The sequence below is a fragment of the Poromitra crassiceps genome, assembly GCF_964638095.1.
Source record: "Poromitra crassiceps genome assembly, chromosome: 5".
NCBI classification, from domain to species: domain Eukaryota; kingdom Metazoa; phylum Chordata; class Actinopteri; order Beryciformes; family Melamphaidae; genus Poromitra; species Poromitra crassiceps.
Window position 1 is genome coordinate 43607968 of NC_139642.1, and position 25032 is coordinate 43632999.

Genomic DNA, 25032 nt, shown 5'->3' on the forward strand with positions numbered 1-25032 from the left:
ACTCTATGAACCCTGAGGGCACTAAGCACACAAGCCAGCACTACTTTTCCACTTCCATGCACCACCTGCTGGCTATCTGATAAAGGACACCACCAGCCACACCCCCACCACCTGCTCCTCTCCCCCCACCAATTCTAATCATAATTCTCTGTCATCATCAGTCATCCAGTGGAATGTAGCCTGATGATCAGGAATGACTCTCTAAACAGCCAGACAGACAGAAGACGTGTAACGTTTCATAAAAGAAGCAAGGTTTAATTTACAGTTTTACTAAATGTACATTTCTTTTTAAAAAGTGTCATTATACACAATAAATACAATACAAAATTAATCTGTAATACTATACTTCAAATTCTCTTACGGTCTTTTTGTACATTATTATTGTTCCTTTTTTCCCCATTTCAATGCTCTTGCTGTGTTTGTGTTTGAATTGTCCACCAGGCTAAAAGAAAACATAAAATAGAAGGCAAGGGAGGCAGGGATAGTGACAGCAAGATGGAACGAATCAGACAGAACAGAGAAGAAGATCAACAATTAAAGACTGGCCTGCCCCCTGCTGACTGAAATGCATAGCATCCACACCTGGCATTGTAAGCAAAAAGGGGGAGGCGCGGAGGGGGTCTAAAAGCATGGACCATCCAACATTTGAAACAGAAGAGAATTGAATTTCCTACAAGTTCATGTACATCTCGCCAATACAGTACTACAGTTCCCAAGAGTAGCCACAAGGTAAACAACTTCACAATCAAAACAAAACAAAAAAACAGCTTGCTCAGCATGATACACTTAAAATGAATGTAATGTGTATATGAAACGCTGGCGTTAAACTGTCTAATGAGGGTGGAGGCTAAAGCATTTTGCCATACAAAGCAAAGAGCAGTTGCTGCGCTACTAGTGAAATTGAGACATGACTTCAGTATTTCTCTCAACAAATATATTGCTAATTCAGAAGTGACTGTGTATTGTTTATTAGCATTTATGAGACCTATTTTTGTTGATATTAAATCGAAACAATAGTCATGCCATTTGACGTTACAAAAAAAAGAGTAACTACTGCTGTTTGCATTTGTAGGGGCAGCATTATGTTTGCGATGATAGGGTCACACTTTGTGGGTAAAGGCAGATATGTATTCTGAACTCTGATAGGCTGAACCTGGCTGTATTCCCCTCTGCCTCTCTGAACTTGGGGGTGGCCTAGTGAAAGAGGGTTGTTGGGACTTATGTTTTAAGGAGCTGCCAGGCGCTCATTGGGACACCATAGAAACCAGGAGATGATCCGGTGTGGAGGGACTGGCACTCTGGCCACCATGTGATAGGAATGTATGAATGCTGGACGTGAAAAGAAAATATCAAATGAAAGTGAAAAATGGAGAACAATAAGCTCTTACAATTTCATCTTATTACTTGAGCAGGATTGAGAGAACACATAGAAACACCACGCATCTTCACGCCTGATCATCTATCCACCAAGACAACACAGTATCACCTCCAACCCCATTCTTACTCTATCCATCCAGGATGCGAGTCTGCCTGTAAACGACAAAGAAATGTCTGGACAATTCAAATTGACAAACAAAGCCAACACAGCTTGGCAGAGTAGTACAGTGATCCTGTTTTCTCACAGTGCCTCCTTCGCTTCCCCACATCTGTCTGTCAGTCAGTGCCCTTTGTCAGTCTGGGACTGAGGGGCTGTTATCTGCTTTGAGTCTGGGGCACCAGGCTGCCGTTGTGGCCGCGGCCACCGACCTGAGGGCGCTGGGCCAGGGGGGTGGATGAGGAAGTAGAGGAAGAGGAGGGCGGGACTGAGGGTCTGTGGGACGAGGCTGCAGCGCCCCCTGGGCGCTGGCTTTGGTGCTGGTGGGGCCTGCCACTGCCCCCTTTAAGGTGGTGCCCGCGGGCGGGGGGGGGGCCCTGCTGTAGGTTGAGGATGCTGTCGATGGCACACTGCAGGTGCTCATTCAAAGAGTCGTCTGGAGGGCTGCCACTGGAGAAGCTGGCGTTATCCATGTCAGGGGAGTCTGACTTGCAGCGTTTGGCAGGAAGCGAGGAGTCTCTTGTGCAGGAGGCCTCTGGAGACGGAGGCCCAGGGGCGTGCTGGTCCATTCTAAATGTTCCACCTGCCCTGTGTCTGTTTTTTCCACTCGCCCTCTTGTATTGACTTTTAGCAGTGTCTTTGTCTGTGTGCTGCTCCTGTTTCTGCTGTGCCTCCTCTTTGTCTGGGGGCTGTGGGAGATGATGATGTGTCGTTTTGATACCACGGTTAAACACCTCCTCCACCTGCTCCAGACCCTGCATGGCACTCCCTAGTCTGCCCCCTTCATGGCTAGACTCGGTGTGCGAGGCCTCCCTGCCTCTTTTCTCCACCTTCACACTGGCTATCACCGTCCGCTCTGAGGGCCTGGGGGGTGAGGGTGTGGGTCTGGGGTAGGACAAGCTCTCGTCTCCTCCCCCTGGGACCCCGGGGCGGACCCGAGGACTAATGTTTTCCCGGTAGGTCTTTCGGAGGGGGAGGCGACAGGTGGTTTGAGGCGGCGTGGCAGTGGAGGCAGGATTGCGTTTGACCCCGCCCACATCATGGTGCTCTAATGTCCCATTCATCTGAGTGGAGGAGGATATCGAGGAGGTTGACGACGACCACGTGTGAGGGGAAGTGGAAGAGGAGGATGGGGCTGTGCTGGGGGGAGCGGTGCCTCTCAGTGGAGAGTTGGACTGAGTGGTTGCCGTGGTGACCGATGATGAGGAAGAAGCAGTGCATGCTGGGGACTGAGTTCTGATGACCGTAGTCGAGGGAGTTGCTACTGGGTGGGCCTTTGGGTGTGGCACAGCAGCTTGGGGTTGGGATTGGGGCTGAGGGGGGGGCGCAGACTGGCTGCTCTGCTGAGGTTGAGGTGTGTGGACTGGGTCTAAGGCAGTGTTGTGGACCACCTTACCGAATCCCGTTTGATCCTGCTTGATCTTCAGTTTCAGGCCGATTCGACTGCGGGCCTCGTAGGTTTTGATAGGCGGCTTGCTGGTTCGCTGTGGGAGAGCGTCGTCGTCGTCGCGTGCTCGAGAGGGGAAAGAAGAGGATGCGGTCGGAGCGCGGCTGAAGGAGGAGCTCTGACCAGCGGGTTCAGCCGCTGGCCTGCTCCCTGCGGCCGGGGCTGGAGGACAGCTGCTGGACCAGGACACAGAGGCTCCCCCTCCACCCTGCTTTATCACCAGCTTGGTAGGGGGGAAGGGGGCTGGCGAGGGGCCTGGAGCTGGAGTAGAGGTGGGTGCTGGAGTCGGGTTTGGAGCAACACTAGGAAGGGGAGCCGGGGCAGGACCTGCAGGTACTGGAGCAGGGGCGGCTGTTGCTACCCCGCCGCTCGCTGAGCTGAGCTCGGGCTGCTGTTGGGATGAAACAGCTACACTCTCCAACATGCGTGCATTTGCCACATACTCCTCTGCAATGACAGAAAGAGAGATTTGTCACCCAATGTAGACCAAGGCAGCTGAAAATACAGGTGGTGAAGAAGAGAGAGGGGCAGCATACCTGGCCTCTCCTTGGCCAATATCCTGTCCTGATTCAAAGCCATCTTCTCCTCCTGAATGAACATCCGGTCGATCATCACCATCTCTGCCGAGGGGCCCAGTCTCTGCTCGGGTTCAAACACCACACACCGTCAGTTCAAAATCTATTCAGGGGGAGGGACACAATTAACGGGCCTAATCTGAGAATGCTGGTTCATAAACTTACCTTTGATTCTGAAAAGAGCAGATGGCGATATTTATCCAGCATGGCCTGGGTCCTTTTCAACAGCTGGCAGGAGACGCTCTCAAATTCATCGTCCACTGGGCAGAGTAAGGGATGAAAATGTGAATGCAAATCATAACATTGGGATTAGGGCATGATAGGATTGTACTTGAGCTGTACTGGAGGATATGGATTACCTCTTTGATAGTCTTCAGAGGAGGTGGCAGTGCCCTGGTAGAGATGGTAAGGCAGCAGTCTGTGCAGTGAGTCCTCAAAGGAGTGGAAAGGAGCATTGTAGTTGGGGTGAAGCACTGAGCCCTGCTGTTTCCTCAGTTGCTCTAGCATCCTACAGAAAGATGTGCCAAACATAGAAACCATTTACCAGAAGTGCACTCGGAGAGCACAGACCTCTGCCAAGACCAATACTCCAGTCTACTATCATATGCACAATTTGTGAGTCGGATCAGAACCCTGACCCTGACCCACCCACATGCCCCCAGCCACTCACCCTGACTCTACGACATCCCTATACATCAACCCCCCCACCACCCCCTAGCCACTACCCTTCCCCACCCCTCAGATCCTGTCTCTCTAGCCCTAGCCACGGCCCCTTTTCCAGAGCCCCGCCCCCTACCTTGACCTGGATTGGATTGGCGCCAAAATTTATTGGGTTCATGAAAATCGGCCCAGTAGTTTTTCCGTAATCCTGCTAACAAACCGTAAATTTGATTAAGAGAAATCTCCGCATAGCATAAGCCTCTTGATGACGACACATACCTGGCTTCTTTACTGGGCTCTGCGCTGAAAGGCATCATCATTGTTGCTGTCTGCAATGTGAGAAAAATATAACACGGGCCAAAGTTCAACTTTGTTGATGGTTTAAAATTTGGATGTAGTTTTGAAAGACCTCATAAATGTTTATAGGCCGTGCAGGGAGGTATATGGGTATCCCCTTACCTGTGTTTGTGCCAGAGCAGGGGGCTGTGGAGCAGGCATTTGTGTCAGACCTGCCGCCATCACCTGTATCTGCATCCCACCTCTCCCCAGAGCCATCCCACCAACTGAGCTGATTACTCCTAGCTTTGGCTGAACCTGTGGGGCCAGTAGAAAAATGATTTACAGATGGATCAACACACACACACACACACACACACACACACACACACACACCTGTGCACTTCTTCAGTATTGAATGTTTTCAGTATTGAAATTTACTATTTATCAAACAATTTATTGGCTTTTTAAGACTACCCACCTGTGCAGGCTGGGTAAGGCTAGCTGGAGTGACAGTCTGGTTTACCAGTGCTCCGCCTGGTCCTTGAGCTCCTGAGAATACCTGTAAGTCGCTTGACGCTAAAACAAGAGGAAACAAACCATTATGAGGAAGGAACACTTCAAAGAACATTCAGAGGACCGTTTCTTTTGTTTACTGTGCCTAACCTGTGACAGGAGCCTTGACCAGCACTGAGGGCTGCTGCAACCCCGGGGGAAGCTGAGTAGGCGTGCCAGCACTGGCTGAAGATGACATCACCCCTTTTTCAACAGGCACCTCCTGCTGGGAGCTGAAGTGAACCGTGGCCAGAGCAGGAGGCTGGGGCTGAGGCAGAGGCAGAGGCTGAGCAGGCTGCTTGGCCTGCAATAGTATGTTCTGCTGGACCTGAAAGAAGAGCAGGACACTTTATCAAGCTCTTTGGCCGGGATGCACCAATCAGCTTTTCTGGCCTGATTCAAATTGCCTATTTTCTAACAGTGAGATTTGGCTGAGCACTGCTCTGATCTTTGAAATGATGCGTTTTACCAAAACTTTCTAATAACAATGGAATATCCTCATCCTTATAATATAAAAGGGAGTAAGTGGGTTCTGCACTTTTGGTCATGTGTTTTTTGTTAAACTTGCGCATTTGTGATGTCACTGATGATGTCACAATGTCTGACATCATCAGGGATGTCACTCACTGATGTCACAATGTGTATGACATAATCAGTGTCAGTGATGTCTCTCGAGCAATTGTGATGTCATGTCCATGACATCATCAGTGATGTCACTCAAGCACTTGATGTCATCAGTGATGTAAGTGGGATCAATCGAGCAATTCTGATGTCATCAGTGATGCGAAGTTGACCAATTGTGCACTGCGCATGCCAATAGAGCAGGTGAGGCTCCGCCGGGGCCGGGCTGCGTGGTCTCACATTGTGAGATTTGTGATGATATTGGTCAGTAATCATGTCACAATGTCTATGACATCATCAGTTATTCAGTGATGTCACTTTGAGCACCCAATGATGTCATCAGTGATGGTCACTCGAGCAATTGTGATGTCACTGATATTGTCACAATGTCTATGCAATGTGCGGAGGTGAGGCCACGCAGCAGCAGCCAAGCTGAGTATGCTCAGCTCCCGCGACCCTCCTATTCTGCTGCTCTTTGACCAGCTCCGACCCTTGTATCAGGGGCGGATTGTTCCCCCCTCCCCTCCAGAGCTCGGTGAAGTAGCCAGCTCAGTGAGTGCATGAGGACAGAGACAGAAAGCCAGCATGACAGATTATTATTATATAAATAGTCGATGTGAATGAGCGAGCAAAAAAAACATTATGCCGTTTCAGTTTTTCCAAATAAAGCTCAAACCTGCTCCGTGTGCGTCAGCCAAAAGGCTACATGTTGCTGGATTGAAAGGCTCATGGCTCTGATCTGATTTCATTTCTGCATAGCTTCACACAGCACACACATTTAATGAGCATTTTTGGACGAGAGGGTCATCCCGCTTCGCAGTATTGGACATCGCTAGGTAGGGTATCTGGATCTGGTTGCGTTCATGCCTTTGATTTAACGTTTACACAGCGTTTGTGAAGATTCACGTGCAGAACCGCAAATTCCAAGTAGTGTCAAGTCAGGCAGTATAAAATGGAAACTTCCGGGTATAACCTTCGCAATAATGGCAATTAAATGAAGTAAATGCACGTGTAATGTTTTTTTGTGTGTGTTATCCGAAAGATACAGAAGAGAGATCAACTGGAAGAATATCTGCTCCCTTCGAAAAGTCAATTTTAACCGTAGTGAGTCGACCCTTCTGATTTCTTGTTACTAAGCCAGAGGTTCTCAAATGTTTTTCAGCCAAGGACCCCTTACAAGATAGAAAATATACCGGGGACCCCCTCATTCTGATTTGTGATTTTGGGCTAAGCTTAATTGTTTCCACGGTAACGTGCTTGACTTTTAATTTGATAGGTTTGTTATTAGAATGTAATCCATGAACCATTTTAGATTTAAAGCATAAACTATTTTCGTTGAACTATGAAGATTTTGCAAAAAAAAAAATATCTATATATATTTTTTTATTACATTACATTTACATTACGTCATTTAGCAGACGCTTTTGTTTTGTCCAAAGCGACTTGCAATATCACAATTTGTCAACAGTAGCCTACAGAAAACCACTATGCAACACAATCAATGACAGCCAAGATATTTTGATAGACTAGCACCATGTAGGAAGTAGTTTCAGAAGGAATAAGTAACATGTAGCATTTTTTTTTTTACCTGAAAACTTTTCGCGGACCCCCTGGCAAAGTGCCACGGACCCCTGGGGGTCCGCGGACCCCCATTTGAGAACCACTGTACTAAGCAATACAACATTGATTTTATTTTGAAGGTAAAAATGTGTAGCTTCCTGTATTCTGTATAATTCTAGTAGGTTTGACGCTTTTTAGGACTGAACATAGCAAAGTACTTTTAGTTTTAGTAGTTTTAGTTTTTTTAAATAGTTAAATAAATAGTTTTTAGCGCTAGAGACTTGAGGAAATCGATGCATCTGGGCGTGAGTTGTAGGGTTGTTTACTTAATTACTAACATTATGCGCAAACGATTATGTCGTGAACGTTAGGCAGTTATCGCCCATTATGTATTTTTATCAACTTGTTCTCAGACTCTGCATGTCGTGATAGTTTGTTGAATGTCAATGCGATTCACTTAAGGCTATGCTCAGACAGTGAAGTGCAGCTGTGTGGTTAGTTTTCACAACTCCCCATTGAGTGGTCATGCTCAAATTCCCCCCACCCCCGCCCCCTCTCTACTTTACACCTGGAGGTGCTCCACATGTATGAAAGCAACATGCCTCATGTCTGAAAGGGTACACTTCACGTATCCCCCGGCTCAGGCTCAGGGCAAGCAATCCTGACCCGACCCGGGGTTCATGTCTGAAAGTGGCTCAAGTGGCTACTAGTCACTCAGCCTCCCTCTCCAGTGCATCCATCTAACATCAGCTCTCTCAGTACCTCATCCACTCCTTCACAACAGCAAGGAGGCAAGTAACTTGTGTGTGTGACTGTTTGTCTGTATGTCTACCTAGGGCAATTAGGTTGTATTTGTGATGTCATCAGTCACTCAAGCAATTGTGATGCCATCACTGATGTCACTCGAGCAATTGTGATGTCATCAGTGATGTCACAAATCCTTCCTGGCTCACCCTATGTAAGTGGAAGCAGTGTGTTTTTACGCGCAAGCATCGAATCCCATAAAAGACCACCAGCAAGCATCCAGCCAACCTTTCGATTGGTCAAAAATTTAGCCCACAGTGCATGCACTGCCAAAAGAGCATCTTAATTGCCCTAATTACCAAGGGCCTAGTTCCTCATTGCGCGGCGCGTGAGACGCTGGCGGCTCTCGAAGCTTTAGTTGGCGGCTCTAAGAAATTGCAAAAAAAAAAAATATATATATATATATATATATATATATATATATATTTTAGATTTTTTTTAAAGATTCCCCCCCCCCCCTGCTCTCCCCAAAATTTCAATAAACCTTTATGGCATATTATTACAATACAACAATACTGGTGTTGACAGTAATAGAAGGTGCCAAATCATTCAAAACAATAAGCATTTTGCTTTTAGGAGTATTGTGCCAGCATGCAGTGCTCTTCCAAAATGTGTCAACGTGTGTCGTTGCCTGGGAAATGCACATCCCATAATACAACTGTTCGCATCGCATCCCATAATAGTATGATACTTGGGATGCCATTGCGAACATAGATGTGAACAGGTTAGCTAAAACTTTAGCGTCGCCCCCCACCGTTGCGACGTTTCAAAATCCCTCCAGGCCTGAAAGATTTTCTAGGGGAAACTGGTATATGTGTGTGTGTGTGTGTGGAAAACAATAAAACACAAAAAAATGGTAGGCAGATGTGCTTGGTTGGGGTGGCTTTTGGTGTTTTCCGGTAAAAGTGGCTCTCCTATTGAATTTGTCCTGCCAGTGCGGCTCTCATCGAAGAAATAGTGAGGATCACTGACCTAGGGCAATTAGGTTGTATTTGTGATGTCATCAGTGATGTCACTCGAGCAATTGTGATGTCATAAATCCTTCCTGGCTCATCCTATATAAGTGGCAGCAGTGTGTGTTTTTACACGCAAGCATCCAGTCCCATAAAAAACCACCAGCAAGCATCCAGTCTGCAATGGGCCGTGCCCGGCCACGACCCATTGCTGCGCAGCAGCTATAATTTTTTAATTATTATTGTGGACTGTATTTCAAACAGTGATCAGCCATGACCTGAATAGGTATTCAGAATGTTTATGGGCAGATCATGAACAGTGGGTGATTAGACAGGCAGCCCTACAAAAAAGTAATCCAACAAAGCAAGGAGAAACCAAAGAAATATACAAATATACAAAGTAATTATATTTATACCTGTATAATCAGATTGCATTTTAAACTGATAAGCAACCTTTTATTGCACTACTGATTTATCGTCCCGTTTCATTAAATGTTTGTATGCTATATGTCGGGGATTGATGATGTTATGGGTTTGATCACACTTTTATGTATTTTTAACTTTGTTAAATTTTCCATATACCTTGCCTGCAAGTCAAATTTCTCTAAGGCAGCGGTTCCCAACCTTTTCCAACTCATGGCATACTTGAAAATCTCAAAAATGTTCACCCACATCCCACCGTAAACAGTACGAGTTCTCAGAGCACTTTTTATTTTACGATAAAAGGAGCTGTCCATCAGCACCACAGAAACCAGAAACTAACAGAAGACAGACTGGGTTGTCTGCAATAGGCTAATAAGTGTTTCCCAACCAGGGGTATGTGTACCCCTAAGGGTACTTGAGCAGCTTAGGGGGGTACTTGGAAATGGGTATTGCAATTTATTTACAAAATGATAAAAACAATATTCCAAGTAATTTCATAGTCCCATTTTGGTAAAACTGGTGCCTTTTTTCGATTGAAAACTGTCAGAATTGTATTAAAAGGGGGCATTCAAATGATTTTCATTTAATAATCAGATGTGTTAGATAGGCCTACTAAAAGTTTAATATGATTTTAATAGAACAAACTTCAGAGAATCATCGACACACATGAGTGAGGGGGTACTTTGGCATGGCAAAACAGCTCAAGGGGTACATAAGACAAAAAAGGTTGGGAACCACTGGGCTAATTAACGAATCATTTTTCACAAATTAAATAACGGTATCATTCAAGAATGGAGAAATGCATTCTCATACATAATATATAAATTTTTTCACCACGAAGATCATAATGTTTGGCAAATTATTTGGCGGCCCACTTGTAATACCTTCGGGTCTCACAGGTTAGGGAATGGCTGCTCTAAGGGGATAACAAAGTTGAAAGTGAATTGGGACAATACCTGGTGCAGCTTGTCTAGCAGCAGTTTCTGTTGAGGCGAGGGCTGGGCGATGCCTGACAGCGTCTGAATTTGCGCCGCTACCAATTGCAGATGGTGCTGCATCTGCTGCTCTGGCGTCAGGCCCGGACCCTGGGCTTTCACTACGGCACCAGCGGGGGCGCTGACGATGGGCCCGGTGAACTGGTGCTGCACGGGCTGAGCTGCCGGGGGCTTGGGAGAATGTGACAAAGGGGGCATTTCTTGCTGGAAGGGAGCGGGCTGAGAGGCGGGCCGTGGCTGAGTCTGAAGCTGGACTTGAATGTGAGCCTGCTGCGACTGTGTCTGCAGAGGCTGGCTCTGAGGAGCCGGTTGGGGCGACCCGGGGATTTGGTTATGGACGATGAAGAGCGATGGGTGAGGCGAGGGGGTGCACGAGCGTCCGGGAGTTTGAGCCTGGGGCTGAGGCTGAGAGGGAGGACGAGAGTGCTGTTGTTGGTGTGGTGACTGCATCTGCATCTGAGTGAGAGGAGACGGAGAGGGCTGGGGACTGTCTGCCAGCGGGGGCGCTGCGGCATGAGTGGTCAAGACCGGTGAGGGGGACATGCTCTGGATCTTCAAGGGCTGTTGATGTCCGCTGGAGGGTACCTGAACAGGTGCAAGCACAATATACTGATATATAATCTTTAGGCGCCAAGATTCATATGCCTTAAGTTGGAAAAAGGTATTTCATACAAGAATGCTAACTATTTCAAAATGGGAGGAAAATAGGACATGAAGCACAAAATCACACACAACTAGCAGTTCAGCATGCATATAGAGTAAATGTCACTACAGCACAAAGTTCACATGTTGCCATTAGCTATAAAACTACACAAATGTGGGTAAAACATCACCAAACAACACAAAAGCAAAGTATTAGACTTTAAAATCTAGTAGTTGCTTATATGAGTGGGAGAAGACCATTGATTTTGTCCATTGTCTGAGGAAGATTATTACACTTCTAAAAACTAAGGGAGCAATGATCATTTGGTGAGCCAAAAGAAAACAGTTGACATAAGCAAGATCTGCAGGCCTGTGATGGTAGAGTAGAAGGTGATCTGAAGACTTCAGGGAAGGGGAGCGGGGGGAGCGGGTAATTTGGTTTGGGTGTCGTTACACTGGTCAGACTAGTGGTTACAATACAGGGTGTAGCTGAAGAGTTAAGAGAAGACTGAGAAGTGCAGGGTTGAGGAGTGTGGATTAATTGACTATGGGCAGATGAAAATGCCACTCATTCATTGGTCACTAATGCAGTTGATGAAGGTGAGTGGACTGAATGTGAGCAAGCAGTGTTAGACAAGAGGTGAAGCTGCACTCTTGGATGGCTCTTCTGTGAGGCACGCATGTTCCATTAGATCTGTTACAAAATGTAGTTTTGGATGAAAAACATGGCATCACCCAAATTAGTATAAGGATTAATGATCAACTTTCGTGAGAAAAAGAAAGAGCAGGCACTTACTGTGAATTTGCAACACAGAATTCTATAGAGATGCATACAGCTAAACATTAAAATATCACATGGCCAACACACATTATTATGGATAGCTGGAATGATCATGCTTTCACAAATAATGAAATGATGCCACAAACCCACAGAAGGTGCAAACAAACAAAGAAGGAGGACTTTTTGAGCGTAGAGATTGCATAGCAATTTTGATAGCAATGGTAGGAATGGCTAGTGCAGGAAGGAAGTTCAGAGCAGGAATGAGAAAGGTAAGATTGCTGGGACCAACAATGTCCTAACGCAGTGGCGGCAGCAGCAGCAGCAGCAACAAGTGGGTGGGGCTTAACATAAAGGGGCAATTCTACCTGCTTTACCACTGCTGTCATGTGGGAGGGGCCGGGGGAGGGGCTGTGGCTCTGACCCGCCCGAGAGTCAGCTAATTGGCTGTCATGGACTGAGAGGGCCGGAGCAGCGATGCTGTTGCTGCTGACGATAACAGACGCTGGTACGCCCACAGAGGGGGTTGAGTCATTCTCTGTTTGGTGGTGCTGCTCCTGATACGAGTACATTTACCAATTGAGGACGAGGGAGGGAGGGAGGGGAATTGGAGGGAAGGGGGAGTAAAATAGTAAACCAAAGAGGTCAGACCAAGATATCACTCCGTGCATGTTATCTCTTTTTTTTAGCCAATGTTAACTGTACACAATCAAAGTAAACATGCAAAGAGCGAAACACTGACCTGTTGCAGGAACATTTGAAGAGACTCCTGGCTCAGGATCATACTGGAGCCCTGGTTGGTGAACAGCACCCTCCCCGGGCTGTGCTGGACATGAGGGGCCAGTCCCACCGCTGTCACAGAGGAAGAGGTGGACACAGACATGGACGGAGAGGAGCAGGGGACCGAGCTGGGCGTGGAAACAGTGGGGGCTGCGTGCATGGTGATGATGGAGGACTGTGGGATGTGCTGCTGAGTGGGATGAGCAGCCTGGTCTGTGGAGCTTCCCAGCACAGTAACACACTCTCCAGACTGTCCCTGGGCCATGGCTGCTGCACCTGTGCTGCTGCTGCTGGGAACCCCGCCAGCCTGGGGCTGAAGGGCTGGCTGAAGGCTGACTGCAGGACTCAGCCCCTCCACCTGACTCAGCATGGTCAGGGAGTTCTGGATGGGCATGCCCTGGATGACTGTCTGGGCATGACCTGAGACAGGGTGGCTCTGTGTCTGTGTCTGAGCCAGTGTGACAGGAATTTGAAAGAGGGTTGGTTGGCCCATCTGGCCAGACTGGAGCTGGATGGGTCCAGAGAGGATGTGGGCCCCAGGGTGGCCCTGTGAGGCCAACACCTGGCCCAGGTTGGTAATGAGCTGTCCACCAGGACCCTGACTGGTTATGATGTGGCCCCCAGGGTGCTGGGTCAGGATCTGCCCGCCCGCCTGCAGCTGGAGAAATTGGTGGTTCTGACCTTGCAGAACGGTCTGGGAGGGAATGACGATGCTGCCTTGTTGGTTTAACAAGTGCACACTGAGGGGCTTTCCAGATTGTTGCGCTGCTTGTTGCTTGAATAGGGCTTGTTGGAACTGAGGGCCTTGTGATGTAGCTTGTGTACTCAGAACAACATTGGAGCCTGGCTTTCCTGTCAGGAAAGCTACATTCTGAGCAGCAGAAACTGGGATTTGCTGCAGCCCTAGAGCCTTGTTGGCATCATTCTGCAGGGAGTGGGGTGCTGACTGTGGTGGCTGCTGCTGCTGCTGTTTGAAGAGTTTGGGCTGGATGGCTCCCCCCTGAGGAGGTTTGGGCTGAATGGGTGTTGGTGTACGTTGGATGATGACATTCTGCATGATTTGGCCTTGCGTTTGTGTTTGGGGTCCAATTCCTGTACTTAGAGAGGTGCTGCCAAAGCCCACAAGCCCAGTGGGAGCAGCGCCACCACTGCTGCTGTTTGTGCTACTGACACAAACGGCCGGTCCATTTAATGCTGGAGATCCCAAAGTGGCTTTGCCACCTTGAATCAGAAGTCCACCTCCAGAGCTGAGAACTGAGCCTCCAAGTCCCGCCTGAGTCCCTGCACCTGATACCTCTTGGCCAGACTGGTGCAGCTGGTAACCACCCATGGCTTTAGCCAGGATTGGCTGCCCAGACTGGTTGATAGTCATGACTGTGGGCTGGCCCACAACCTGAATCTGTCCAATACCCAAATGTCCAGACTGACTCCCATTAGGAAGAGCTTGGAGACTTGAAATGGGTTGAAGAGTCATATTTCCCAGGCCCACAGGCTGCATAAATGGTTGAACACTAATGGTCTTGTTCATGACCTGGGGTTGAAGCTGCAGGCCCTGGTGAGCCAGCACTGACCCCAGCATGTCAGCCGTGGGAGGAGTCGCAGTGGAGCCAGGGCCTGACCCAGGGAAGATTGCTGCTGCTCCTCCAACCCCGATTCCTATGCCTACACCAACAGCAGCACCTCCAGCCCCAGAGAGGCTAGCATCAGGCAGCGTCTGAACCACCTGTGTAAGGCCTGGAATCCCAAAGGAGCCCAGGTCCAGCTCAGCCTCGGCCTCCTGCAGGCTTTGCTCTGTGATGTTGGCTTCAGCCAAACTCTGCTGCAGGATGTCACATGGCTCGTGATTTGTCCCAATGCCATTGCTCCCGCCTTCACCGCCTGGGGATCCTCCGAGGATGTCATCATCCTCCAGGAAGTCCAGATCCACACTGACTCTGGGCAGGCCTGTCGGCTCACTGGCAGACAGCTGGACTGTGGGCTGGACCTCTGGAACATGGCCCTAGAAGGAAGGGAGGAAGAAAAGTGAAACCAGGTGATGGATGCATTTTGATGATGAGATGGGATGGAGTATACCTGCCTGAACATAGAGATGTTGGTGTAACAGGCCCCACAAAAAAAAAACACGTTTGAGGTCACATCACAGCCGATCAAAGCTTGAAGAGTATAGAGGTGTGGTTAGTGGAAAGGCAGGATGTTGGGAGTTGCATGCTACATACATGGATAGAAAACAGAAGGAAAGGGATTGGGGGATTTTACTCACCCCAGTGGTAGAGAAGAACGAGCTGGTGGGGTCACTCGAACCATCCAAAAGGTCGTCAGTGTCCAACTACAGACACACCCACCCAGGATAGGACAGACAGAAACCAAAGGCACCCAAACCCGCAGGCAAAAGCAATCAGGGCAGAGAAACAGAGGGGACCATCAAACAGAGGAGGGTAAAGAAAGGACAGTACACAAACCGGAGAACCAGCGGAAAGATAAGGCAAAAGAATGGGAGTAACAGAGTTGGGAAGCGTTAGTATTAGCATGTCTCATTTTGTGAATTAGCCTAATAAAGTGGGAAGGCAGGCTGAAACCATAAAAAGTGCACTCAAAAAGCAAAGATGACCATAAGCAGAGAGCCCATTGAGAGGAAAACAGAAATCAGCAGGGACGTGCTTTGAGAAGGGTGCATCAAAGCGTAATATGTGAGCTGGAATACGTCATGTGAGCCCCAACAAAAATACGCAGAATAAAGACTTCTCGTCATGTCAATTACAAACAAGTGTTGTAACTGTAAATCATAAACGTAGTACAGTAGATGCGACTTCTTCCACTACAAGAGCTCTCATACTCACATGGGTCTCAGATCCATGAAGAAAGTCATTGAGAGCTTCTGGGTCACTATGGGAGAAAGTAAGCTGACTCAGGTGGGTGCAGGAAATGACTGAGAAGATGACTAGATGGATAACCCATCCAAATATCACACTGCTCTTCTACTGCTTGAACACTGACTTACCAAATTACATCTAGCAGGCACCTGCCGTCTTCATCATCCATGACAACTGCAAAACATGGGCGGAAAAGTCCAGAGTTCAACACAGACAAATGATTAGCATACTTCTTTCATAATCCACATAGGTATATAAAAATAAAAATAAAGAACACAAACAAAACTAAATACCCCCCCCCCCCAAAAAAAGAAACAAAAACGGAATAATGTAATTAGGTTACATGTTATTTGGACAACCAATAGCTGTTTGATATCTTTACTCCATATACTCAATACTTTGGTTGCTGAATGGCACCAGGAGTTTTTGGCACCAGGCTGTATTGGACAGGATTTTGAGCCATATCCGTTTTTTTTGGTTTTTAAGAAGTGCAGCTTTTTCACATGATCCTCTATCTCAGGGTGCTAGAGTGTATTGGTACAGAGTAGTCGTTTTAAATATGGAGTCAGACATTTGGATAATATGGTGTACAACAATATAATGCATGCCATTTGGTGGATTATTTTATCCAAATCTCCGTACAATACCATGAACGCAGGCATTTTTAGCATGTCCACAATTGCTCTACCCACTAACCTCTAACCTGTACACTGTACAGGATCACCAAAGTCTTCTGCCGCTCATAAATATTCCCAACTTCCAGATTGTCATTCAAGCCTTTTCAATATTGCAGAGAACTAAGCTGTGACTCTAAATTACCCTGAAGCAGCATCGAGATGATTGTTGGCTAAATGTGTCAAGTAAATAAGAATGTGAGTTGTCATTTGCGAAACCAGCTCAAATCAAAATGCAACAGCATTTAAAGAAATAAGTACTTAAATGTATTTTTTTCTCCCTACTAATTCCATCATGGTCCATCTAGAGAGCCTGTTGCTCTTTCGAGTCGCCTTCAGAAATGGATGAAAAAATATTATCAAATTAAAACTAAGAGTGTGCAGTTTAATCTCATAATCCTTGCTTTCCACATTTGAATTGTGAGTACTGAAACAAATCATTCTACAGTGTACTACTACTGCTGCTGTCCAGACACCCATGGAGCTCACTGTGGGTATTTTGGGCAAGAAGAGGGGCAAGGTAGAAAGGCGATGGACTTAACATTTTATCTTTGTAAACAATTATTGCAATGAGGTTGGTTCTCAGATTATAAGAACAAACAAGCAAAACATTTATACACAAACTCACCTTCTTCACTGATTGGAACAGGGCATCTTTTATATAACCAATAATAACAAACACTTCTACTGCTGTTACCGAGTCTTGTCATGAGCTCAAGCAGCAGATATGTTGTTAATGTTACACATCAAGGAGCAGCGGATCGCAATAGACAAACTGAAAACGCGCGTTTTTCGCTAGTCTGACAAGATATTGGGTGCGGGCGCTTGCTGTATTTAACGTTCAACAACAGTGTAGAGTACTCTGTGCAACATGAACACAGGTCACCTAAATTTGTGATACATGATAGAGAGGCTATAAAGGGAGCGTATCCCCTGTTGCCGCTCTAAAACGGCAGAGATCGTAGCCATTACTCGGTCACAGCAAAAGCAGTGCGCAGGATATGAATGGAGACACTGCAAGCGGCTTGCTACAAGCTAGCTGGTGTTTTCAAATAGCTTTGCATGCATATTTGGCCAGTTCATCAAAATCCGTAACATTTTCTGGTCAGATAACCGACTAAATGTTTCAAATTGATGAGATAATAGATTTCTACGATCTGTTTCTCATCTGTTTTCAGCATTTAGATGCATCTGGATTGAATTTCGTTAGCCTAGCTAGTTAGCCTGCTAAGCTAGTCAGCTATCAACAATATTCAGACGTACAGCTAGCTAATGCCTTTGACATTCAAAACAAACCACCGTGTGACATAATCAAATCACTTGTATAGCACAGCAGCACCTCATTTCAATAAGACAACCGGGTACTGTTTGCTTAGAAGTGTGGACGCAATTGCGTAGCAAGCTATCTATCTCTCCTTGCAAGCAAAATATGAGTTAATGTTGGAATACTTGGATCAGGGGGGTATGCTTGGGAATTCGGTGGAAAATGACCATGTTTGCCTGGTCATGCAGGACTGTGCCATTCTGATTACGGCAGATGTGGAGTTTGCAACCCCTTTGCAGTATGCAAATATTGCAGCTTTAATACAGTTATTCGGATTAATAGAGAAATTGCTACATTGTAACAAACTCACCCGAGACGATAGAGGTGCAGGCAGCGCGGGGTCTCCAGGACAGCCTCGCACGGGCTGCTGTACAGGACCCAACTACAGGCAGGAAACAGGACACCTCTCCTTCGCCTGATTAAAACGCAGGGCTTTACTTTAGCAAGCTATTCATCGAAATTCGGGGTTTTGTAGGTTTACAGTGCAAAGGAAAAATATATTAGCCCATGTCTGTCTTAATTTAAACATTGGCTACACTGAATTTGGTCAGGTCATTTTTGTGTGATGTAGGCCTAGTCGTTAAAGAGGAAGAGGGGGGGAAATAACAACAGAGGAAGCACCAACTTTGTTGCAATTCTTTCTGTTTGGTGTGCAGCAAATACATTTTTTTGACCCAGTATAAGTAGGGCCAAACGTTTGAATACTTATGGTGATAAACAGGCCTGATTTGGGCCAGTCCTGCCCAAACCTGCCAAACTCCAGTTTCCAACTTGTGCTTTGAAAAGTAGCCTACTATAAATATAGTTTATTATAAGAGGCAGCTAGCGTAACCGTGTCCTGCAACGGACACCTGGACGCCTGTTTCGTCACGTCCGGGTCAGAGGTCTCTCGACGTGGTTTCCGGTACTTTAGCAGGCATTTCAGATGCTGGATCGCCGCTTTGTGAAAGTGGAACTAATTTATACATCTATATGTGTCAATATGTGGAATTTCATATGAATATGTGCATGGTAACATGTCAAATTACTTAAGGAAAGTGACTTTGATGACAGAAAGCCATAAGACGTGCTTGGGCGACGAGAGTTCCTGATCGTTAAAGTTGCTAGCTTGCTAGCTAGCTAACGCTAGTTTTGTCTAAAACACAACAAGGCCAGCATTTGGCAATAATGCAGCAAAATGGGACTCAGCGACCACTACAAGCCACTCTTTGTTGACTATTACTGGCTTGCTAGTCTCGCTAGCCAGCCTCTCTTCCTTTCCGTCAGAGAGAGAGGCTGGCTAGCGAGACTACTGGCTTGCTAACCAGCAGAGCCGCAGAGTGAGCTGTCCGTAACAGGACAAGAGCAGCTTTCAGTTAAGACGCCAGCGGTAGCGTCCGTTCCCCGACTCTGGTAAATCAAAGACACAACTAAAATAAATTATTTCAACGGTATGTTGCTAGAAAGAAGTTCGACTTAACGTTTTCGCCGTTAAACTACACGGAAACATGACATGATCATTGTAGCAGTGTTTGAAGCACAATTTTAACAGGAGTTTTGTAAAAATATTGTCCGTTGCAGGACACGCTTCCGTTACAGCCCTAGGCTGCTTACATGGTGAAACCAGTGAGTAAAACTTTCAGGCAACTAGTTGCAGGTTGCAAATTGCATGAAACATAATTTTCATGCAACTATTTACACAAATCAATTAAACAATAATCAAGTTCAAGTTCAAGTTCAAGTTTATTCGTATGTCCCAGAAGGGCACTTTGGTTCACATCAGACAGTAGTGGATAATTACAACATCATTACTAGTTTGAGATTAGTAATAACGGCACACTTCAGAATTGAGATACATTATTACTAGTTTTAAAGTAATAAAGGCGCACTTCAATATTGTAGCGTTCCTGATATTTCATGAGGCAGAGGCTTCTTGCTGGTACAGGTTCTTTATTCACAGTTATTCATATTCACAACTCTCCGCTGTTGTCATGCTCATAGATAGCAGCTTCCCCCTAGGCAGTGCGCGGAGACTGACTGCACATGCTCAGTCTCCGTCCGGAAGTGGTCCCACAGCATAGTGCTCCCCCACATAACACTCCCCCACACAGTTCCTATCTGTAGTGGAGACACTACCATTGCTCACCACTATGTGTGTACTGCTGATTCGCTACATACTCCCCGCCCAACAATAAGGTCAACGCCCACGTTGACACCACATCACACCTCCCCTGTACCAACACTCCCAGCATCTTTTTTTCTTTTTAACAGTTCTTTGTTTTTTAACCACATCTTATGTTTCCATCTCAGGCTTTTCCCACGTCTCCTCCCCACAATATCTCATGCCATACACACCATCCACTTTTCATTATAACACTTCCAACCACCATCTCCTCCTTATTTTTTTTATTTTTTATTTTTTATTTTTTTTTAGTACAACTCGAAGTTGCTCAAATGTCCTGGAGCCCTTGGCTCTCTCCGTGGCCGTGTTAGTCTCTGTGAACCTGCCGGTGGGCCTGACCCCACCTGCAGTGTCTCTGGTGCTTCAAGTCTCTGAGTGGGGCCCGCCCGGTCATGGCCGGACGCCCCTCTCTGTGGAAACCGATTCCTTCTTTCACTCTGTCTAAGTGAAACCGCTGGGCGGCCGAGATCTGGGGGAAGGGTGCACCCCCCCCGGTATGGGGCCAACCTGTCCCTGTGGAGTACCTTCTTGCCACCAAGTGGCATCTGCACCCGGTACACCACCTCCCCCATTCTCTCCATCACCCTGCATGGGCCTGTCCAGTGACAGTCCAGTTTAGGGCTACGCCCTTTTTTTCTCCGGGGTGTGTACACCCATACCAACTCCCCCCCCTGGAAATGGTTTCCCTTTGCCCTCACATCATAGTTCCTTTTTTGTCTCATGCCCGCTTTCTCTAGCTGGGTCCGAGCGAAGTTGTGAGCGGACTCTAATCGATCTTGTAGCCTCCTGGCATACTCTCTCCCCGGGGGAGCGTCCGGTGCATCCGGTGGCTTGCCGAACGCCATTTCTGCTGGTGTCCGCAGTTCTCGACCTAACATGAGCAGGGCGGGTGTGCAGGAGGTGGACTCGTGTGTTGCGGATCTGTAGGCCATGAGGATGAGAGGCAGGTGCGTGTCCCAGTCCCTCTGGTGCTCCTCCGTGAGGATGGCCAACTGCTTTTTCAGTGTCCTATTGAATCTTTCTACTAGGCCATCGCTCTGGGGGTGCAATGCTGTGGTCCGTGTCTTTCTAATGTTCAGTTTCTCGCACATGGTGGCGAACACTCGTGACTCGAAGTTTCTTCCTTGGTCACTGTGTAGGGTCTCTGGTGCTCCGAACCTACTGAACATGCCTGTGACTAGTGCGTCGACCACCGTCCCCGCCTCCTGGTCGGGCAGCGCGTATGCCTCTGGCCATTTTGTAAAGTAGTCCATAGCTACTAGGACGTATCGATTTCCACTCTCTGAGCGTGGAAACGGCCCCATCACGTCTACCCCTACCCTCTCCATGGGGGCTCCTGCTGCTAGCTGTTGGAGCGGGGCGCGAGACTGGTCTAATGGCCCTTTGTACGCCGCGCAGAGGTCGCAGCGCCGACAGAAGTCCTGTACGTCTCTCCTCATCCTCCCCCAATAAAAGCCTTGTCTGATGCGACGGAGGGTTTTGCTCACCCCAAAGTGGCCCGCCCCTACTGTCCCATGGCAACTCCTGCACACCTCATCTCTCAGTGTCGTTGGCACTACTTTTCGCCACTTGTTTTCTCCCGTTGCTGGCTCTTTCCAGCACTTCATCAGCACTCCACTGTTCAATCTCAGGGTGTCAAACCCTGCCCACAGCCCTTTGGTTGTGTCGGTGGCCCCCGCCACCTCCTCCCATTGCGGCTTCTGGCCCGCTTCTACCCACTGCAGCACTGGTGACAGCTCCCTGTCGTTTTCCTGGTGGCCCTTCCAATCTGCTGCTTCTGCCATCCGCAGTGTCTTGCACACTGGCCCATCTCCCGTGTGGTTAGGGCAGACTCTAGCGTCTTCTTGGAGCTCCCTCTCTCTCCCCTCTCTCTTCTCACAGTACACACACCCCCTTTCCGCGCAGGGTCGTCGTGACAGGGCATCTGCATTTACGTGGTGTCTCCCTGCTCTGTGCTCTATGGTGAAGTTATAGTCCGCCATTCTCTCTAACCAGCGGCACACCTGTCCCTCCGGCTCCCGGAAGGACCACAACCACTGCAGCGCTGAGTGGTCGGTCCGTATGGTGAACTGAGGCTGTCCCAGGAGGTAGTATCTAAAGTGTCTCAGTGCTTCTACGACTGCTAGGAGCTCCCGGCGTGTGACGCAGTAATTTCTTTCTGTCTTATCAAACGTCTTACTGAAATACCCCACCACCTGCTCCCCCTCCGGCCCTGCCTGGGACAGCACGGCCCCCATACCTCCATTGCTGGCATCAGTGTCTAATAGGAACGGCAGTGCGGGGTCTGGTGCTCTAAGCACGGGGGTCTTGGTCAGCGCTTTCTTGAGGGTTTCGAACGCTAGGTGGCATTTTGCTGTCCAGTCGAAGTCTGTGTTCTTTTCTTTAAGCCGGAACAGTGGCTCTGCGATGTCAGAAAATCCTTTTACAAACTTCCTGTAGTAGGATGCTAACCCTACGAAGCTCTCGAGTTCACTTTTGTCTCTGGGGGTGGGCCATTCTGAGACTGCCCGTGTTTTTTCCTCTAGAGTGCGGATGCCCCCCTCGCCGATGCCATGTCCCAAGAACTCTACCCTCTTCTTCAGGAAGTGGCACTTATCTGGGTGTAGCTTTAGACCCGCCGCTGCTATTTTCTGTAGGACTTTTCGTAATGCTCCCACCGCTGCCTGAAACGAGCCCCCGTGCGTCAAGATGTCATCTAAGTATACGACGCATTCTGTTTGGGGAATGTCCCCCAGCAGTTTCTCCATTAACCGCTCGAACGTTGCGGGTGCGTTACACAGCCCGAAACTGAGTACTCGAAACTGCCACAGTCCTCTCTCGGTGCGGAAGGCGGTCTTTGGCTTGGCATCGTCGCAGAGGGGCACCTGCCAGTACCCACTGCGGAGGTCTAGGGAGGAGAACCAGGCTGACTCCCCCACTATGTCTAGTAGCTCCTCGATGACGGGCATCGGGTACGCGTCTTTTTTTGTCACTTTGTTCAGCCCTCTATAGTCTACGCAAAATCGCATCTTTGCGCTATTTTTCTTTTTTACCAACACTACTCCCGATGCCCATGGGCTCTCTGACGGCTCGATGATCCCTGCCCTCAGCATGTTTTCTACAGCTTCGTTCGCTATATCTCTTCTTGCTGCTGGAATTCGACGGGGATATGATCTGATGGGCTGCGCCCCTTCAGTGTCTATTTGGTGTTCTACCAGGTGAGTGCAGCCTAGTTCATCGTCCGTCATCGCGAAAATGTCTTTGTACTCTTCTAGTACTCTCCACAGTTCGTCGCTCTGTTGTGGTTCTAACCCCTCGCTCTGACGTTGGTGTATTGTCCTGAGCATTTCTAACCTCTCTGTCTCTCCCTCTGCCTGTTGCATTGGCTGAGGGCAAGTGTTTGGAGGTGGGCTAGGGGCGTGGTTTTGGGGGGGGGCTGGGTCTGCTAGGTGGGGTTCATGCTCTACGGTGACGCGGTACACGGTGATGTTGTTAACGTTAGGCCGTTCCCTTGGAACGGTGGGCGGTTGGCTCATTTGGACTACCGTTCCTTCTGCAAATGTCAATGTGCTTCTTCCTAGGTCTACTGTGCATTTGTTCATCGTTAAGTAGTCTTCCCCCAGGATGCAAGGCCCCGCCATTTCTACCACCCACACCGGAAAGTCCACTGTCTGTCTCCCCACTGTTATCATTACGTGTCCCCTCCCCCTCATTGGCATTAACTCACCGGACACTGTTCTTAGCAGCTGTGCTGCTGGCTGCTCCAGGCGCATCCCCTCGGGCATCATGTTGACGTTCACCAGCGTCGCCGTACACCCCGTGTCCACCAGGGCGGCGCAGTATCTCCCTTGTAGGTAGGCTGGAACATGGCATCGGTTCATCGCGCGCGGCCCGCTCTGCATGTTGACAGCTCCGGCGATGTCGTCTACTTCGGGGCACGGCGGAGCCCCACCTCTCTGTTGCTGTCGGTGGGCTCCCTCTTGCGACACTGTGGCTACGGGGACTGTGGCATCGTAGACCCGTCTCGCCCCATCTGGACGGGCCCCGTACCGTTTCCCTGGTTCCACGTTCTCCGGCGGCAGTCTGCTTCCCGATGACCGGGACGCCCACATCCCCAGCAGATCATGCTCCCTCTAGCCCAGCTGTTGTTCCGCTGGGTGGGCTGTCGAGCGGGGTTGGGCTGCAGGGTCGCTCTGCGGAGCAGTTGTTCTTTGAGTTGTTGTACTGACTCGGACAGTTCTTTCACCATGTTGCCTTGTTCTGCCAAAGCCGTCTTCCACGCTGGCTCTTCTTGTATCGGGCTTTCCGCTGCCATTCTCACTACGGGGACAGCTCTCCCCTCTTCGCTGTTCATGGTCCAGCCCTCTACTGTCTCTCTTTCAAACGCCAGCTCTAGCGCTATTTCTAATGTCTTTGGCCGTTGCAGCATTACTTGCTCTCGTAGCCCTCGCGGCGCGATAGCCTGGACGAAGTAGTTTCGGGCTAGCTCGTCCAGTGCTTCTGGCGGCAGCCGGCTGTATACACGCCGGCTGAGGATCTCAATGTCTGTGGCTAGCGCCCGCAGCGACTCCCCTGGTCGTCTACGCCTGTTACACAGTTCTGCGACCATAATGCCTTCTTCTTTGCATCGTCCGAAACGCCTCCTCAGGGCCGCCATTACCACGTCTAAGTCTTTGGTGTCTGCCATTGCTGCTACACATGTTATAGCTTCACCCTCGAGTGACATTACCAGATGACTGGCTCTCTCTCCCCTCGACCAGCCATTCATTTCCGCTGCTACGTTGAACATTGTGCAATATGGCTCCCATTCGCCTTTACCGTTGAATTTTGGCGGGGTGATTTCCTTTCTTCCTCGCCGCCCGCCGTCCTTCGTCTCCTCGACCCGTGTCTCGTCTTTGTCTCCGGTTCTCCGGCTAGCTTCACCGGGCCGTGGCACAGCCTCCATTGCTACAGCGGTGTTGTCAACCCGCTCGATCTTCACTCTCACCGGCCTCGGCTCTTCCGCTCTCTCCGCCGCCTCGTTAGCCCGCCTGCTAGCCTCTTTGAGCCGCGGGGTAGCTTCCGTGGCTACGGGGATATCGCCGTTTAGTTCGGATTTTATCATCACAAACCCCAGGCTTGCTGCTGCTATCCCCGCCTGGATCTCTGTGGTAGCGGCCTCGTCTTCTTTCTCCTCGGGTGCTTGGTAGTCCGCCCCGGCTCTTTCTCTTCCCGCCTCCCGCTTGAGTCTTTGCTTCTCTCTCTTCAGGAACTTGTTAACCATTTTTGCCGATTCTGGAGGTAATTCACCGTTTTAAACTTCTGACGCCAATGTAGCGTTCCTGATATTTCATGAGGCAGAGGCTTCTTGCTGGTACAGGTTCTTTATTCACAGTTATTCATATTCACAACTCTCCGCTGTTGTCATGCTCATAGATAGCA

General features: G+C 48.6%; 1 protein-coding gene across 1 annotated transcript; it reads right to left on the reverse strand.

Annotated features, from left to right (window-relative positions):
• Positions 1-282: 282 nt before the first annotated feature.
• On the reverse strand, positions 283-15647 carry bicra (BRD4 interacting chromatin remodeling complex associated protein). The gene is made up of 14 exons (XM_083637391.1): positions 15602-15647; positions 15441-15486; positions 14864-14929; positions 12566-14602; positions 12192-12380; positions 10365-10988; positions 5159-5375; positions 4974-5071; positions 4676-4810; positions 4496-4545; positions 3916-4064; positions 3722-3816; positions 3518-3620; positions 283-3428 (listed from the first exon to the last, which is right to left on the reverse strand). The coding sequence occupies exons 1-14, from the start codon at positions 15640-15642 to the stop codon at positions 1693-1695; spliced, it is 5586 nt and encodes a 1861-aa protein (XP_083493517.1). The 5' UTR covers positions 15643-15647; the 3' UTR covers positions 283-1692.
• Positions 15648-25032: the final 9385 nt, after the last annotated feature.

What these genes read in the sequence shown, in the direction of transcription:
- bicra (XM_083637391.1), bottom strand. Translation starts at nt 15,642, where the DNA reads ATGGATGATGAAGACGGCAGGTGCCTGCTAGATGTAATTTG. An exon ending in TTCAAATGTTCCTGCAACAG is followed by an intron (nt 12,381 to 12,565) that starts GTCAGTGTTTCG and finishes TACTCGTATCAG; the next exon opens with GAGCAGCACCACCAAACAGA. An exon ending in CTCTGAAGACTATCAAAGAG is followed by an intron (nt 3,817 to 3,915) that starts GTAATCCATATC and finishes TACTCTGCCCAG; the next exon opens with TGGACGATGAATTTGAGAGC.